General features: G+C 39.7%; 1 protein-coding gene across 1 annotated transcript in view; it reads left to right on the top strand.

Moving 5' to 3' along the window:
• Positions 1 to 18920, top strand: part of cdh6 (cadherin 6) — a 63684-nt gene that overhangs the window by 27147 nt on the left and 17617 nt on the right. Inside the window, exons 3-6 of the mRNA XM_047590334.1 lie at positions 9475 to 9769; positions 9871 to 9990; positions 12191 to 12364; positions 18561 to 18748. Coding sequence (XP_047446290.1) covers positions 9475 to 9769; positions 9871 to 9990; positions 12191 to 12364; positions 18561 to 18748 — 777 coding nt within the window. The remainder of the gene's footprint in view (positions 1 to 9474; positions 9770 to 9870; positions 9991 to 12190; positions 12365 to 18560; positions 18749 to 18920) is intronic.

The raw sequence follows: 18920 nt of genomic DNA, 5'->3' as shown, positions 1-18920 counted from the left end.
AGAACAATAGCCTATAAGTTATAACAACTGCAGATTTTCTCTGTTTGTTTTTGTGCAAAGAAGAACATGTAAATCAGGAGAATGTACACATTTTGGCAATTTGTGGTCTTCTATGTAATTTTGTCACGTTTGTAAATTCATGTCACGGGTCAGATTAGACTGTGGTGGGCCCCCTTTTTTTTAGCGTTTCATTTGACACCTCTTTGTATCCGTACTTCTCACAGTACATAGATCTATTAGACGCTAATCGTGAATTAAGCTGTCACTATGTTGACAACCTCTTTTTTTTTTTTTTTTTATGCCGCTCATAATCCACAAGTGTTGCAGTTTCTAACTGTGGGCACTCATCTTTTCTGAATTCAAAGTTCCTGAGACGGTGTCATTAATTATTGGCAGTTATAAATAAGACAGGGATATATCAACGTACACTAGAGAATATGAAGAACTGAAGAAGAAAAAAAATACACATTTACAAAATCAGTCATGTTTTTCAAGGCAAAGGAAGGTTTTTATCCATTCATTCATAATTAAGTCCCTCAGCGAAGGTGTACGCAAAACAGGCCGTCTGCAGATGTATTATGACACTTCCAATAAGTGTATTAAGCTCACTTACCTTGTACAAAGTTAGTAGGGGTAAAAAGCAGCTGCTGTGTTAAATATCTAGTGGAGACTCTCAGTCTCACTTATAAGCCTATTAGTGAAGTTAGCACATAGTGCAGCACGATGATAGTGAGAGTTCTGCTGTTTGATCAGTAGCCAGATGCCAGGAGGTATTGTGCTACTCTGTATGAAACCTGGTGTCTGACAGCAGAAAAACAAAGTAGCTTTGGAACAAACAAGAGTTTACCATGATTGAGGTGAACTCACACAGAGAGAAGTAAGGCAGAGTCAGCAGACTTTACCTCGCGGCAGGAGTGTTGCTTTCTTTGCAGGGGGTCTGCTGGGTGCTTCAGATATGATTTAGTGACAGTACTATGGTTTACAGACTGATTAGCAAGGGAGGGCATATGTGTTGCAGAGGCGGCAGTATGCTTGGACAGATACTCACACATGTTTCACTCCTGTTCCGACATTTCAGCATTCTCTAATGCTGAATATTTATCAAAGTATGATGCGGTTTGTTAATATTCAGTTACACCGATGCACAGTAGAATTGCTGTTGGAGGCACAATGCTTGACATCCTTTTCTATATAACAGTAAAAAAAAATGAATGGCAAACAGCACAAGACTGAGTTCATAATACTCTGATCCTGCTCCATGTCTGAGAGCAATTTTGGTTCTTTGGAAAAGGAAGACAAATAAATAAATTAATGAATTAACACCCACAGATCTGCTGGTGCATTCATATAGTCATTTATGAATGTCTAGAACTTACAGGACAACGATTACTTTTTACGACTTGGTCCCTGTTTACATCATTTTGTCCACTCTATTAGGTAATAACTACATTGCATTAATACAGTTTGTAATCAGATCTTGAACACGTCAACTAGTCAGACCAGCCAAAAACATGATCAGACGCTTTGGAAGCCAACTCGCAGGTCTGGAAGTCTGGCATCCTGTCACAACAAGCAAGGTCTAAGCTTATCCTCAGCCAACCAGCCTCTGTGGGCCTACATTATTGGAGGCTACACTGGTGAAAACATACATACTTGCTAGGTCGTGGGTTAGCACTTTTCCGCAATAATGCAACTAAAGCACAAGATGCTGATTGGTCAGCTGTGTCAAGTGGCTGAGTGGCTCTTGTTGGAGTAGATGTAAATAAATTGACATTTTCACTGAAATCACTGCAACGTAGAGAAGATGGTGGGTAGCATGTGGAATAAAGGAGAACTTTCTATGCCAGTCTGGCAGCTGAACAGCGAAATGTATTTTGAACCAATCACAGTGATTGAGGTCTGCATGTAGTTGCAGTATGTTGTAGGGTCTGGAGCAGTTTTAGAAGAAGTGTGTTTAGAAGTGGTCACCTGACTGCCCCAGATTTCAGCAGTTTATTCGGTAACGGTGGTGTTATCATAACCTACTAATTCACATTGAAATTAGCCAAAGTCATCATTTCCGTAGGCCGTAAAGACTTGGGCATTTGGTCGAAAAAGACATAGATGCTATTTTGTAGATACAGCAATGCCGCTGCATTGTATTCATTAAATGTTAGAAATGGCAGAGACCAGAAATAGTTCTGTGGTACCTAATGATGCCATTGTCAGTGTGAAGGATGTCTGAAGCCCATAAGAGACAGCGATCTGGAATACATAAGGACTCCATAAAGCATACTCTGCTCTGGAAATGTGCTGCAGCGAAAAGTCCGCAGGCTTCGTCAACTTTTGTTAGGTGAAAGCATGGAGGTGTTACAGGCCTGCAGACTGACAGATCAAATCAGACTGAACACTGCTGGAGAGAAAAGGAAGCGAGGATCAAAAGGAGGGAGGGAGAACGAGAGCAAGGGAGAAGTGAGAAGATACGCTGGAAAGAAGAAAGAAATGGAGGAATGGTTGGGTTCTGTGGTGGGAAGAATGCGCACAGAAAAGCTGTTGTTCACAGAAACAGGAGGGCAGGTTGAACAGGAACAAAACAAAAGCAAAGAAAACGCAAGAGAACAAAAAGTCAGCTGTGGGAAGACAATGAGGTGAGGGGGAGCAGAAAGCAAATGTATACAGACAGGCAGTGAGTGAAAGGTGAAACACTGCAGGTCACTTCAAGGCACAAAAGTAAAGATGTAAGGATTTTCATTCGCAAAATTGAGAAATCTTTCCTCACTGCCAGACACAAGGGGTCGAAGCAGAAGATGTGAAATACAATAAACAGCATTATAAATTTCATTTATTTAATGAAAATTTAATGAATGAAGTAGACCAGGGTTGAATGGTTTGTTCACAGACGTACAGTATAGTTACTCAATACATGATGCAATGAGTCAACATCCACTAGCTCACCTCTGGGGTTATGGTTAATTCAGTTCACAGTTCCCAAGTTCAGAGTAGTGGGAAAAGATGCTGACATTCTGATGTCTTTGTCAAAGTCATTATGTGCAATGCACGTTGTTTTCCTGTGCTAAACTTCCTCTGCCTGAGAATTAAAGTAAAGGAAAAATCTAACAGATTCTGTTTTTTGGTGAGTTGTAACAAACATCTTAAATTAGTTTGAAACCGTTCCACTATTTTAAACCTTTTTCCTTCTTGTACTTGTCCTTGGATCTGAAGTTGCTACTCAACTACAGTACATACCACAAAAAATAACATGAAAACTTAAAGGGGATTATTCTAACTCCGCATTTCATTGATTTTCATTTGATGCCCAGTATCAAATCAGCATTCAGTGTGTTAAGAGAAGCACAAAGAATTACGTCCTTCAATCAAAAAGAGTGGGTCTAAGTGAGTCATTCAGTTTGACTATTCCTTAGGAAGTCAGAAGGGGACAAACATCACTCTGAGCTGTTTTCAGTTTTGGAAAGCAGAGACATATAAAGTTGGTGTCACCAACTGTGCATTATCCATCGTAGCAGCAACTAGCTAAGTTAGGCCAACTTGTCAGTTAAGCATTCAAAAACAGCCAGTCTCATTCTCAGCATTGCTATTCCTCTGCAGAAGTCTCTACTTGTTCTGGGTCCAATTGTCGTTCAGCTGTACTCCCATAGAAACTGAGAAGTGTGATTTTGTGTGACATTCATTTGAAATGACACCACATTTACTGGATGGAGGGACAAGTCATATATGTACCGCTGCAGATGGTATGATTAAAATAAACAGTAACCAGGTTTTTCTGCATTGTTCGAACATTGTCCTAAATATGATTAAAACTAGAATACTGGTGTTTATGTAAAGAAATGCAAGTGCAGTTACTGAGTGCTTTAAATTACCTAACTTCCATTTTATTGGAAATTGGAATATGTTGTTTCTGACAGTAAATAGCCGTATGGCTAGATACTGGAAGGGTCAAGCAATATATGGATAAATCATGCTTAAGCAGAGGGGCAAGTGGGGCATTTAAACTCGGGCGAGTACAATGGGTGACCATGCCTAGTGTGATAGACTGTGTAAAGAAAAGTGAAGCGAAGCCAAAGTAGAGCTCCCCCCAATGGTAGATTGCAGTAAAGCTAAGCATAAGCTCCACCTCCTCCATGTTAGTGGATGGGACTTGGGTCAAACTAAAAAGTTGCCATGCCAACTACGCAGTGGAAGTTGAGAGTGGCTCCACTCTCGGGCTCTACCACACAGACTGTTGCTCCAAACTCGCAAGACGGTGACGGCCCATATCCCCTGGAAAATACGAAATTGTATACAGTCTATGTTATGACTTTACCACAGTATTTTGAACTACAGCAATTGGGAGAAATCATGCCTAAAAACATAATGTTCTTCAAATTCAGTAGACTTCAATTACAATAAAAAAAATAACCTTCACCATGCTGCTCTTAAGTTTGTTAAGAAGTCTGTAAGTTTTAAATTCTCATAAAATTTTCATGTAACCTTGTATTTGTTTGACTCTGTCGCTGCATCTGCTCACCAGTCTGTTCAACAGTTCCTTTGGCTTGAACTCAGGAATTTTCAAGGTGGACGGAAAAAAAAATGGTGAACTAAAAAAAATTATTTTTTTTTGAAGACAAAGTATAGAACAACAGCATCTGTTTCTGCTGCTGTGTGGCCTCAGTGAAAATTGTTCCCGTTCATACCAGAACGTGGTGGATGAAGTGTGACCCATCCCTCCACTTTGCTGATTTGCAGTGTTGCATTGTGTATCTGTGTGTGAGTGTGTGTGGTTAAGTGGGGTTATCAGCGTGAGCCAGCCAGACCCTAAGGAAAAAAAATAGCTTTCTGCTCCCTTTGAAAAGTAGTGCAACTGTGGAAGAGTCTAATTATCCCCTCAGTCTCATCAGAGTTGAACAAAATTCAGTTTGGAGTTGTTTGGCTCTTCCATGATTCATCCATCACCCACCAAAGGAGCATGTCCAGCCTACCCACAGACTACAGTTTTATTAAAATCATTATTCTCCATGAGAAGAATCATCTGGATTCAGTTTTGTGCAGCATTCTAGTGTCTGTTTCTTGCATTATCGCACTTCATTGACCTAGGTTTTTGATCTTGGAACAGAATGTTTTTAGCCTTTTTTTCCTCTAATTTCTGTCAACTATCCATTTTAATTTTTAAAGGAAACTGCACCAGTTTTACGCATTATAGTCAGTCATTAAGGTTCATCTTGGTTTCAGAGTGTACACAAAATATCTACAAGGAGAATAAACACAAACAGTGGACCTCATTTTATAATAATCATGTAAACCACACAGGGATGGTCAAAAAATAATCATTACTGATGCCAGTTTTGGGTATGGTCTGACGATCTGCTCTGTACTCAACCATACCATAAGTACCACTTTACAATAGCATGTACATATATGAAGCATATATCCATTGAATCATCTGGGGTTATAATATGCAATAGGCTCAGTGCTCAAACATAGCATCATAGCATTCAACAGCGGTAATACCACAATCACATGTGGAGAAATGATGAGACAGTATTCATAAAGGCTACAGCTGATCATAAGAGAAGCACAGCAGAGAAGCCTACTAAAGTCCTGTTAAAGACAACACAGACTACCTTTAGAGCCTTATTTTGATTACATAGTATTTTAATTCACCACAATTTCATTGAATGATTTGGAATACCTCAGATTGATGATTTTTTTTATCCTCTTTTGTGTTTATGTTAGCTGTTATTGATTTCTGACACATTGTGTGTAATGGTAGCAGCTAAGATGTGAGTCATCTGGCAGTGATCTCTGTTTTTGTCATTGTTTTTCTTTCACTCACAGGATAGCTGTTCATAGCTCAAAAACTGTAAAACATAGCTAACATAGACATGATGATGACGTTCTGCAGTGTTGTAAAGGTCCATCACATCAGATGCAGGAGTGTTAAGTTCCCTTTAAACATTTAAACATTTAAAGGGAACTGCAACCAAACGTCTTAAAGCAGTCAGCAGGACAGTCAGATTCTATAGAAAAATATATTTTTTGTCTATGTAAATCTAATGTCTGGAGTGCCATTCAATGCCTTGATCATGCCACGTTGACCATGTTGCCATAGCAATGTCACAAATCCTGTGACATCTCATTGAACTTTTATTTTCATTGTGCTGGTTTGTGCTGCAGTCATGAGTATTAATTTTTTTTAATGCACATAATTCATGCATGTAAATGCAGTCAGTAGTAAGTAATTGTGTTATTTTTTAACCGTCAGTTGTCATTAAATATAAGCAGTAAAGTAGGAGCGTATTTCCTGGGAAAAAACAGACCTGGTATATCAGAGTTCAGCCACATATGAGACAGAGGAGGCATGGATTGTCTCTGACAGCCGTGGCTGATTCAGGACACAGTCGGATCATATGCACATTGGCTTTCAAATATTCTATGGGTTTCTGTTTTTGTTTGTTATCTATCTGTTAAGCACTTGGGCACTGAATTCAATGTGAACCTAATCAGAGTAGCAGGGATGCAGGCTACCAAGAGTACAACCAGTAAAATCTATGCAAAGACCGGTAAAATATATTTGGAGCAGGCAAGCCCGACGAGAACTGATTTTAGCTGCATTTCATGGTGTGAAATGCCATGAATAGCTTAAGCAGACCTTGGCCTTGGCTTCTTTTTTACTGTAGAGGAACAGGAACTTCTGTGTGGACAGAGATATTAAGTTGAAAGGAAAATCCTCTTATTGACAACCCAGCAAAAAAAAAAAAAAAAGGAAAAAAAAACTGACAGGCCAAGTCTGCGGATAACCTTTTTTTTCTTTTTTTTTAAGAGGAGGACAAAAAGAGTGTGAGTCAGCACTCTTGTTTGCCATCAAGGCTAATTGGTTTGGGTGGGGAACTGAATTCTGGAGGCCAGAAAGCTCAGCAGCTGGCCCAATGTTTGAGTTATTGGTTATGATAACAGCCTATGCTGTCAGGACAGTGACAGCATAGGCTGTTATGTCTATTTTTTATATTCCACATAACAGATTGCAGTCATTGTATAAATGAAACATATGTCTGCATCAGAGGATAATATTACTTGATGGCCACACCCTACAGAATGTCTGTCAGTGATATTCAGTCATGTGAAATTACAACTAGTAAACAACTAGGACTAAGGCAGTAGATGTTTTAATTCTTTTAAGATCTGGATGCCAGTTTTCACACTGGCATCCAAAAGGGTGTGACAAAGAGCAGCAAAATGAGTCCACAGCAACACCCTGTCCACGGTTTTAACAGTTTGTTAACCTGTGAAAGACATTCTACTGCATTTTAAAATTCCCCAGAATGTTTTGTTCACGAACGGGCCCACACTGGCATTATTATTTGCAACACAAAAAGGATCCTAAAATACCCAGTAAGTCCACTTGTGTTTATTCAAATAAATGTAAGACCTTTTATAAATCTATACATAGCCAGTGTATATAGCTGGTTCACACCTTTTACCACAGGTAGTGGAAAAAGCACTAGCTGACTCTCTCTCTCTCTCTCTCTCACACACACACACACACACATACACAAACACTCAAGCAAAGGCTTCATCCTAACACCTGGCCTCAAGGAGTTAAGCACGGATGAGGGGATGAAAGGTGAGCAACGAGCCACTTGAGGTCGAGAGATACAGACAAAGACAAAAGGTGAGGGAGAAAGAGCTGGGTTATTGCTGGAGGTATGAGAGCAAAAGCAGCAGAACCCACAGCAGAGCCGATAGATGTTTACTCCTTCAGGCGCAAGACAAACGCTGGCTTTCTGCTGCTCTGCCTTCACTTTGAGACGGGCGTTCTGCCTTTAGAAGATTCTTGTTTCGTTTCTCAGTGTGCAGCTGACTCCTGGTCCTTCTCTGCTATTGCTATTGCTGTTTCTGCCTTTGTTCTTCCTTGTTCCCGTCTTATATAAATCTATCACCATCGCCCATTGTGCTGTCCATCTTCTTCTACATCCTTCAAGCCCTTAATACTGAAAAAAAGGAAAGAAGGCAGGAAGAAAGAGAAAAATAATACTGGTGTGTTTCCATGGTTTAACTTGAGGCCTGAATAGGCCAAAATGTAACCTGGCGTAGCCCGATATGTGTTTATATCACACATGAAACTTAATATCCTCAAGGGACTATACATGCGGTGGCTCATTGCTTAGACTATCTAAAAGAAACTGAAAAAATTGTGATAGATAAAATAGTGATGGATAGTCATAAATAAAGTGAGGTTTATTAAAATAATAATAGAAATAATTACAATTCTTCATTTTACATTTAACATGCGCTCCAGACTAAACAACTAGATCTTTAATTAGTCATTCCAAAGTGACTGATGAGAAACAGCACATAGCTATTAGGATTCTATTACGTTGCTGTCAAAAAATTCCAGTATGCAAAGAAATCATGTGTCCTGACATCCTTAGGAGTCTGTGACTCACACTGATCCATCTGAAGATGCAAATCTCAGCCATTAATTGTTCCTCATCCACTAGGTTGTTAGGAGTATTTGCTAAGGACTATTTTCCAAGTACACCTACACACATAGCCTACATCAGTGCAAGCCATTTATGCTTGTGCACACATCAGTCTGGCTCACTCTGTTAAAACACCACCCAAAAGCTTGTCAGCGGTGTGCCTTTTTTGCCGGTCGGGTACATTTTTGCTTCGACGTCCTGCTTCACTTCCTACTTCAACATTTGCCAAAATTTTGACGGAATTTTGCCCAAGACAAGTAATGCAAATGTTTGTATCTCTAAACGTCCTCAGTTAATCATTCCTCGATGTGTTCCATCATCATTGATCCAAAATAATCAATTTGAAAAATGCTAAGATGGTGAAGCACCCAGAAATACTGAAGTGGAAACACACTGCTACCAAGCGGACCATTATTCACAGCTCTTGCAGTCTGTGTGGCCGTGATGCCTAATTTTCATTTCTGGGGAGTCGTCATTAGATGACGGCGTTAGGGTCTGCGTAGGGTCAAACTGACAAAGAAATATTAACTGTTCATAATTTGCACTGCATTTATGATTGAGTTTATTTCAGGAGAAAAGCCAAACTTCGCAATAGTGTAACATACTTTCTCATGAATTTGTGATTTATTTTCAAAATCTCAGACTATCCTTTTTAAACAGTAATCCTTAAATTTAAATTCATACCGGGAAGATGAATCACAAATTGAAACTGCAAGCAAATTGAAACTACATACTATAATATAAAATATTACACTATATTTTTGCAGCATCCACAGTGAATATTTGGTAATGCAGGAAAAAAGGAACAAATGGGATGAGATTACTTGACGTATGTGAATTATCACACTCCAATGATTGTCAAAGTCTGGGCCTGAAACCCCACCCCACCAATATACTGCAGGGAAAAACATGGGGTTGTAATTTTAAATGAAGGTATTATATTGTCTAATGGTCTGATACGGTCTTGAAGTGTGTTGTAAATGTTAAAATAATGCTAAATTTGTGTCTCCATCTGCAGCTCCAGTCGGACCAGGACCATGGCAATGGCTTAGTGAAGTACGTCCTCTCTGGCGAGGGGGCTGGCACTATCTTTGTCATTGATGAGAATAATGGCGACCTGCATGCCACTCGACGCCTGGATCGTGAGGAGAAGTCCTACTACATCCTCAAGGCCACAGTTGTTAACAAACGGACGGGTCAAAAATTGGAGCCAGAGACCGAGTTCACAGTCAAACTCCACGACATCAACGACAATGAGCCCCAGTTCAGCAAAGAAGTTTACATCGGCACTGTGCCTGAGAGGTCTGATATTGGTAAGCACAATTCTCACTGCACTCTGTCATTCTCACTGTAATCCTTTCTAGATTGTTTTCATGTGATATTTGTCATGGTCTTGTTAATGTGAATCTTTCAGGTACATCAGTCATCCAGGTGACGGCTACAGATGCTGATGACAGCATGTATGGGAGCAGTGCCAAACTGGTCTACAGCATCAGCCAGGGACACCCATACTTCTCTGTGGACCCAAACACAGGTATATTTGACAGTACCCCACAGTGGCGCAGATCGACATAAAAGAAATTATGCATTAAACCCATTTAAAAGCATGGTATACCATTATAACACTTCAGGAAGGCACTGCCTTGCCATGACATGGTACAAAACCCACCTATGCTGCAAGTGCTTGCTGGCTGCAACCATTTCCTATAGATTTGCATGTGTTTTTAGTGTCAGTCCATATGCAGAAGGTGTAGCTTAAACGCGTTCCATTTAAGATGTAGCTTGAACAGATCTAGCCCAGCATAGGAAACGTACCAATACCTAACAACTCCAGCTCGCATCAAAATGATTGTAGCTATAATATTATGAACAGATGATATTGACCAGTGTCCTCTAGTCACACTCCCTGTAGCTTCTTCATAGGAAGAGCCTAAAAAAGTTTTACCACTGAAACACTTTATTGTGAGGAAGCAGACTTAGACAGTTTTGAAAATGGTGCTGTTACTTTAAGCTGGCTCATTGTGCTAAGCAAGGCTAAACAGGCCACAGATGCATCTCTATATTGGATGTACAGCAATTAAATTAATAGCTGTTTATCTATCTGACTCTGGGAAATACAGGAAGTTATCCCAAAGTGTCTGCTGCTCTACTGACTGCTGGGCTGCTCTGATAGTGCATACTGTGTTTTAAATTCCAATTTACAAACAATTTAATAGAAAACTACTTTCACTCTTCCATATTCATTTTACCAATTTTAATGTATTAGATTCTCTGTGTAGGACATTTTTTTATATGCGTCAGAATTTGGGTAAGCACTGTGAATCAGCTGATATCCAGGAAGATGCTCTTCTTTTGTCAACATTTAATTTTGAGTTAAAACATCTGGAAAGAAATAGTAATGTATAATAAGTGCACACTTAGTCTACCTTCATCTCACACATCAGTGTGACTATTTCGGTGAATAAGGAAAAAGAAAATGGTATTTGCTGCAGTAAAAACAAAACTCAACCCTTTCTCCGTCTTATGTATTTTCTGTGTAAATAAAAAGTGAGTCATGCATTTAGATAATCAGGGCAGTAATCTCCTTCCCTCTGTTCATCTGTTTGTTTCTAACAAATACAGGAGACCCAGGCCATGGTCAGATTACTGCTGGCTATGGATTGTTACAGCAATGATAGACTGTTGCTGTTGTCTGTGGCAAAAAAAGGAAAACGTGAAGACGACAAGCTGTTGCTGAAGTAAACAGCAATTTTGCACCTCTAGAACTCAGTATTTGAAGGAATATTTTAACAGTTTTGAAAGTACACTCTTTTGCTTTATTTTTATAAGTGTGAGAAAAGAAAGCTGGCACATATTTAGGAGTTAAAGTTTCAATCCTCAAGATTTCGGTGGTTGATTTGGCATTGTTACCTCAGTAATGGCAAATTCACATTAAAGTAAAAGAACTACGCGTTCCACATTGGTTGGTACATTAATCACCACCATCTCAGTGATCAGAGACTCACACTGTGACTTTCTAATACATCTGGTTGATGGGCTCTCTAGGTACTTTGCCAAGAGAATCGACTCCTGCTATTTATCTCATTTCGGCGTGATGATAATTAGGTACTCTTCAAGTCTGAAAATTTACAAACACAAGTACACTAATTTGTTTTTCTGTTCAAGCCACCGACTATGGACACTTGTGCTCTACATCACAGTTGTTGTGCCAGCTGAACGCGGATGAAATCTAGTTACATTTTTCCTGTTAAATTGTTGTTTTATAAGGCGACAGCAGTAGGAATACGGAATCTTGCATCACCTGTAGGAGAAGAAACAATAATGATGAGGCTGATATCAGTGAGACTAAATAAAGAGAATATTTAATATTTTATCCTAGCTTTGAAATGGCAGACTCTGCTAACATCTGACTACTTTTTCATTGGGGAAATTACCCAAAGTAACCCAAAGTATTTTCTGACAATCCAAAGTATGTTAATCAGTCAGCAACAAAGTAAGGCTAACAGTTTTGTCTGTCTTTACACCAAACTAAGCTAAACATGTCCTGACTCCAGCTGTGTACTGAATCTACAGATATAAGATTCAATCTTGTATTTGGGAACAAAAAGCTAAATATCATTGTAACACAAAAAACACCAGACAGTGAGGAGGGCTGATGATGAACACTAGCCAGTAAGAATCAATAGAATTGTGGGCAGAAGTGAAAAACAAAAGTATGTGCAATTTTTTTCCAGGTGTGATCCGGACGGCCCTGGGTCCCGGTGACATGGACCGGGAGCAGAGGGAGCACTACCAGGTGGTCATCGAAGCCAAAGATATGGCTGGGCAAAGAGGAGGGCTCACTGGTAGCACTGTGGTTAACATCTCGCTCACTGATGTCAACGACAACCCTCCCCGCTTCACTCAGAGTAAGACAACGACAAAGAAGGAGGACAGATTGCATGCAAATGATGAAACACTGAGTCACACACATGCATTAATTATAGAGTTCAGAAGCATAAAACCCACTATTCAGAATTCCTCTCGAGCATCAGGGAGGTGTTACATTTAAATGATTAAAAAAATTTGATGTTATGCAGCAGCTCAGTGTTTAATCACTAACAAAAAGGTAGCTACTGCTGGTTGTATCTGTACAGTATAGTCCACATATTAATGAAATCCTTATAAATGTAAATGGAGCAGTCATTGCTAAGATAATGTTGCTTTCAAAAACTAAGCTGCTGTCTCCATCTCAATTGTGTTGACTATGGCCGTGATGAGGGAGTGAAAGGGGCTAAGTGCGATCACATTTGAGAGATCTGATCTCTGACCACAGTTGGAGGTGGTTGGGCCGCATGTGTCTGCATTTCTTAGGTCGCATAATTGCAGTGGGTCCTGAGTCGCATTAAAGAACACCTATATTCAACAGGATTGCTCCTGCATGAGTGGAGTTTTGCCTCATTCACTCAGAAAAAAACAGACTGGTTTAGAGGTTATGCATTGACATCACTTCCACCCGGGATGAGAAGTGGTGAGAAATAACGTTAGCATACAATACTGTAGCGTCTCTACAAGTACGAGGACGTTAAACGGATGGCGAGGAGTGATCGCAAATATTCCGTTTATTGTTTTATTGTTTTTTATCATTGGAACTGTCAGTCGTAACTACACTTAAACAACAACATTGACAAATACTACCTTGTAGCTGTTAACTTACAAAAAAATAAGTAAGAATTTATGAATGAAAGTACTTACTTTGAGTACACGACTGTAATTCTGAGTTAATTGTTGATGTGGATGTTTGAGGAACCATGTGGGGTTAAGTTATGTATTTGCTTAATCACTGTCTTTATTTACGTTTATTACCAGAGTTACAGTACGTATGGAAACTGCCAGGGCTGGATTTATAATGCGAGTCTTGTGCAGTCATCAGGGCAGAGACCAGTAAATAATAACGTGTCTGCCAAAGTCATGATGCACATACATAAACAGCGCTGTTCTCGGTTCTAGAGCAGTGGTAGAGATCCATTAGAGACAGCTGCTGTTAAAATATTCTGCTGCACCCCTGATGATGATGGAGTTTATTTGCATACAGAGCATGAAATTGAGATTGGGTCGGGAAACACATTTGAACACACGTACCTAAAGCCGGTCACTTGCGACTGGATAGCCCAGATCAGATTTGAACGCAAGGTCTGAACAGGTCTGAATAGAACCTGACTGCAAGTTCTATGAGGAAGGAAAGGTGATACAAACTTTTTACTGGTGTCTGATTTTCCTTAATTACATAATATTTCAGTAGCAGTGAAATAAGACGGAAGAAGTTTGAAGTCTGAAGGTACATAACGGTTATTCGATCTGAAAAGGCACAGAGGCTGCTTGTTAAGGTGATGCAGATGATGGGCCGCAGCATGCCAATCACAAGCAACATTTCAGCTTGAATTGCTGTTGACTTTTTGTGCTCACAGTTCTTGCTCACAAAATTGTTATGGTTTAGTGCTCAACTGACAAGCCAGAGGCGAAAAGCTTCTGCTGCACTATGCACATAGCAGCACACATAATGAAGTTTCTAACTAACTATATAACTCATCCTGTCCATCACAGCAGAAGCACAGTTCTCCCCCAGCATGTGGACCCATTTAAAGTCCAACCCTTTCTTCTGTAGCAATGAAATGCTACTTATCTGGAAAACGATTTCACCAGATGTGTGGGTCATTGTAGGGGAATTAATCCAACTAAAATGAATTCTTCTCAAAGGTTTTCTCAATTAATTCAACTTAATTAATCCGTAATCACTGTAAACATAAGGGCTTTGTACCAAGAAGTACAATCTCTCTCAATGCCTCTGTTGATTCAGCAACAGCACAGTCTATTTATAATACCTCTTCTGAATCCAGACTTAAATTATAGTTTGGACAGTCATGGTTTAAGGCTGTTGCTAATGGGTATTCATTATTTAATCTGTAGGTCACTGTTCGCAATTATCAGCATCAGTTAGTTTGTAAAATGTCAGAAAGTAGTCAGAAACAGTTCGTACAATTTGTAGCAATTTGATTATTTTTGCTAAACATGGAAACTAGTTAGAACTCAACTGTTTGGACTGCTGTGAAGTTGACCGGTGTGAGCACAGCCAGCGTTTTTTATGCATCAAATGTCTATGCTTGGTAATGCAAGAAGTGAGCCAGCATGACGACCTCCATCACAGTTTCAGCACTCCAGAGGCTTGTGTTTCATTTCCATGAAGGTGGAAAGGTAAACTGAAAAGAAAGGTAGCTCAAAGGCAACAGAGACTGTGATATGGTACCTGCTTTAAATCACCAGTTTGGGTCAAGCTCCTAGAGCACAGTCTCCCACATTTTAAACAATGCAGCTTGACAGCATCTCTTATTACTGAGTCTGGTAAATGCCTGCTTTGATAACATTCTGAGCAGAGGTGAACTTAATGATGTTTATTCATTCTACCAGAGTTTTCTGAGCTACATTGCTCATAATTAGTATACTTTGAGTTCTTTTTATATATAAAAATAAATTCATCTTCCTCTCACCTGTGCGGGATAGGCCTTTCCTATAAAGTGTGGCACGTTCCCATAGCAACCGACCCAGAATGGTCAATGCCAACACACAAATACATTTTAGCATCCACAATAGTTCATTAATTCAAATTGGTTCCATGTGAAGGCAGATTAGACTGTCCAATTTTGCCCTCTAATGTTCATAATTGGAACTTAATCTATAGCCCTTTCTAAATATGGGGTTAATCTTTGAATCCAGTATATGGCCAATTTCAATGCTGTAATGTAAGCTTGTTAGATTAGCCGCAGCTAATCCAATAACACAGATATAATGCTGCACAGGCCACAGTGCTGTGAATAGAGCATCGCGCTAACAGAATCAAAAATATCAGATAGCCACACTGCACGTCGTGCTACACCCGCTGACCGTCTTTAAAGGCACATTTCACGTAATTCAACAAAGCTGCATATGCTTCCACTTACTCTAACACGGATTTGTTTTTTTTTTTAAAGAATGAATGTTCAGCACCGTGAGCCAAAATAGGATCAGAGCAACACAAACAACTACCTCAAGGCCTAAGACCCTCAGGGGCTCCAAAGTTTAGCTGTGTGGAAATTAGAATGTGTAACCACAAGTCACAAGGGACTTAAAGTTGCCTCTGCATTTTCACTCGTTACTTCTGTTGGTTAAATGTTTTCCTGGTGTGGATTTCAGAAATACATAATGCATTATTATTACAGTATTCCTGGAAGCTCTCGCTTTCCTGATCCACAATAGTTTTTCCCTCCATCTCTGCTTCATTCAGTCACAGTCACTATACCAGAGGCCCTCCTATCTTCTGTTGGGACTAGCACCCACTGTGTCTGTCTCCAGGTCAGGGGGCAAAGACGCTCAAAACCGAACATGTCGCATGTGGTATTATCATCCTGTTTGAATCACCACACTTAACTGACAATATATACTGTATGTTTCCTGTCTGCTAAATCCCAACACTGTCCTAAATCTTGAGGTCAGAAACTGGTCATAAAAAAACACACATGCAGTTGTCGTGAACACACACACACACATGCTTGCCAATTCATTTCACTTCACACCAGGACTCCAATCAGTGCATGTCGATGTCTGAGCCAAGAGGCAACACAATCTCCAACCAGCCAGAAAGAAAACTGAGTGGAGATGAAATCTGCTTCTCTCTTTACCTCTGGGGTCTTTAGGGCATCACCAGGCTCCCACTTATTTGTTTCAGTATTTTGTTTTTTTGCAATGTGTACTTGAATGCTCTGCCGAAAGTGTTGGGATATAAAGGACAATTGCTCTTGTGGCTACATTGTTTTACTACGATGTTGTGTAGGGTTGGCCATTCTGCCAAAATTTTTGTCACCTTATTTTATTCTTATTGTTTGATATCAGGGTCGTTGTAATATTTGCTTAAGGATTCACATTCATGCAAGTTATGGCTCATTTCCAAGGTCATCTAACATGACATGTTCATGAGTCAACCAACGTTAGATTGACTTAAATAGTTTATAAAATGATTGTGTCACAGCATTAGGTCTGTTATCTAGATGACTGTGCCCATATTTGTCATATAACTGGAAGACACTAGCATTAGGAGAAGTCGGCCCCTTAGTTTGTGTGAGATCGACATGGACTTGGTGCCAAGTCAGTTTATATTTTGTTTAGGTCAGTTACTATTAATATATAACTTTTAGACTGCTACAACATGTGAAAGACTCCATGCAACTGAAATAATGAGGGAATTTACCATGCAGCTCAACATATTCTAAGCGCATGAGTTGTTGTTGTGAGTCAACATACCTTGAATATAAATGGGACAACTTTGACAGTTCAATTTGTGATTTTCGGCTCTCAGACAAGAAGCACGCTTTGGTGTTGATTGGATCTTCTAGTGCTCAAAAATGTGTGTGATTTGCAAATATTCTGCTAATATATGCAAATATTTTGTGCCTGCTGTGATAAAGGTCTGTTGTTAATGTGGCAATATTGTGTGTGGTAATTACAGAGGTCGTTTTATCGTCAAAGCGTAGTCACACGTTTGCCACCCGTAGAGCGCCAAAAGGAAGTCATTTTCCTTTGATCAACACATCAGTGAGAAACATTTTCTCATAAGCTGGAACATTTAGAGATAATAACATTTGAAGGTGTTGGTTGAGTTGTATACAATCATCAGTTTTCCCCTCATCTCTTATTCATGTATTGTATATTTGGTTGGTAACTGGTTTACTTTCAGAGCTGAATATGTACACTATCAACTTGGCAGCTGTGAATTGATTTTGTGTTAAATAAGACAGCAGTGGCAGTGTGTTTTCCTTGTTCGTTACAATAGGTGTGTACACATGAGTACATTTTTTATCTCAATCCCTTGTTTGGCTCCAGACACGTAAATATGGCAAACAGTGGCAGCCTGAGTGTGTCTAGATGTCAGGGTGTATGAGGCCTTCTGTGTCTCAGCAGCATATAATTACTCACTCAAGTGGTTCGAACACATGTGCACCACGACATCTCTAAGAAGGAGCACACACACACACACACACAGGCACACGCACACGCACACACACATCCAGCAAAAGTGGTGTCCTGATATGAAACAGCCTCAGGTTCATATAGTAGACATCACTTTTGCATTTCTTTAGGTGAGTTTGTGTGCTCGGACTATTTCTTTTTCCAAGCAGGCTGAGACAGTGTTTATGTCACAATGAGGGAGAAAAATCTCAGCAGAGAAAAATCTTCTCAGCAACAAACAACAGACGGAAACACAGTGTTTGCACTTATTCCTGAGAACAAACGGATGCGTCACACTCAGAAGAAAATACGTTGAAATGCCTTTTTTAATGACCATCAGCAACCTGGCAGAGAGACATTGTTGCTGCGTCTGGCTTCCATCAGCATTTACACTACTTTTTTTTGGATCAAGCTACTTTTGTCCTGGCTGTCTACCTGTTATGATGTTCTTTCTCTATGTCTTTTCCTGAGTTTATGTGGTACATCCATTTCCTGTGATGGATGACATTAGTGTCATATCTTTATGACACATCTTGAGTAAACTCCTGCATTACTGTGGAAGGTTCGAAGCTAAAGAGATTCGGTGTTCCATGAGGTTGAATGCATTTTGTAAAATATAAAGCCTTTAATTCTACAAACAGAATGACATTTTCCAGACATTTTGAACTCCTCACACAGGGAACCACACAGTGCGACATCAGTCTGTCATGACGGATTCAAAATCTGTTGTCATACAAAACCCATACATTTATATGAAAAGAAGTGAGATATGCATCCTCATGGTAAACAACCTGTTGTGACCTATTGTGACCTGGTAGGTAGTCTAGGTCGATCCTTTTCATATCTTGGCCTCACATGTTCTACCTTGGTCGTTAAAAGTCTATTGGTCCTATAACAATAGCAACTATTTACAATAACAACATACAATGACATGACTTTTTCCAGTGGTCTCATTTTTGTGCAGCAATAATTCGTCAATGTCGATATGAAAATCACTCAGATGAGGACTAATAATTTAAAAGTCACCTTACAGTTCATCATATCGGTGTACCTTGTTACGCCAACCACTGTTTGTGTTGTTTTTTGTAGGAATATACCAGTTCAGAGTGCCCGAGTCATCCAAGTCTGGCACCCCAGTCGGAAGAATTCAAGCCACTGACAGAGACATTGGGAAGAATGCCGAGATGTACTTCACCATTGTCAGCGGAGACGGCATGGACATGTTCGACATCTCAACTGACAAGGACACTCAGGAGGGAGTCATCACTGTCAGCAAGGTGAGAGGGAGTTTAAAGTGCTAACGGCAGTTCTGGTACTAATCTGAATACTCGGATTATAAACTGCTTTAAGAGAAAAACTTTTAACAAGATGTATTACGGGGAATTACAATGAAAAACATCTAAATAGGTTAAATTATGCTTTAATAGAAAAGCAAGTGAAATACAGACA

Source organism: Mugil cephalus, chromosome 7, assembly GCF_022458985.1.
Source record: "Mugil cephalus isolate CIBA_MC_2020 chromosome 7, CIBA_Mcephalus_1.1, whole genome shotgun sequence".
Classification (NCBI taxonomy): domain Eukaryota; kingdom Metazoa; phylum Chordata; class Actinopteri; order Mugiliformes; family Mugilidae; genus Mugil; species Mugil cephalus.
This window is presented reverse-complemented; position numbering and strand designations above follow the sequence as displayed.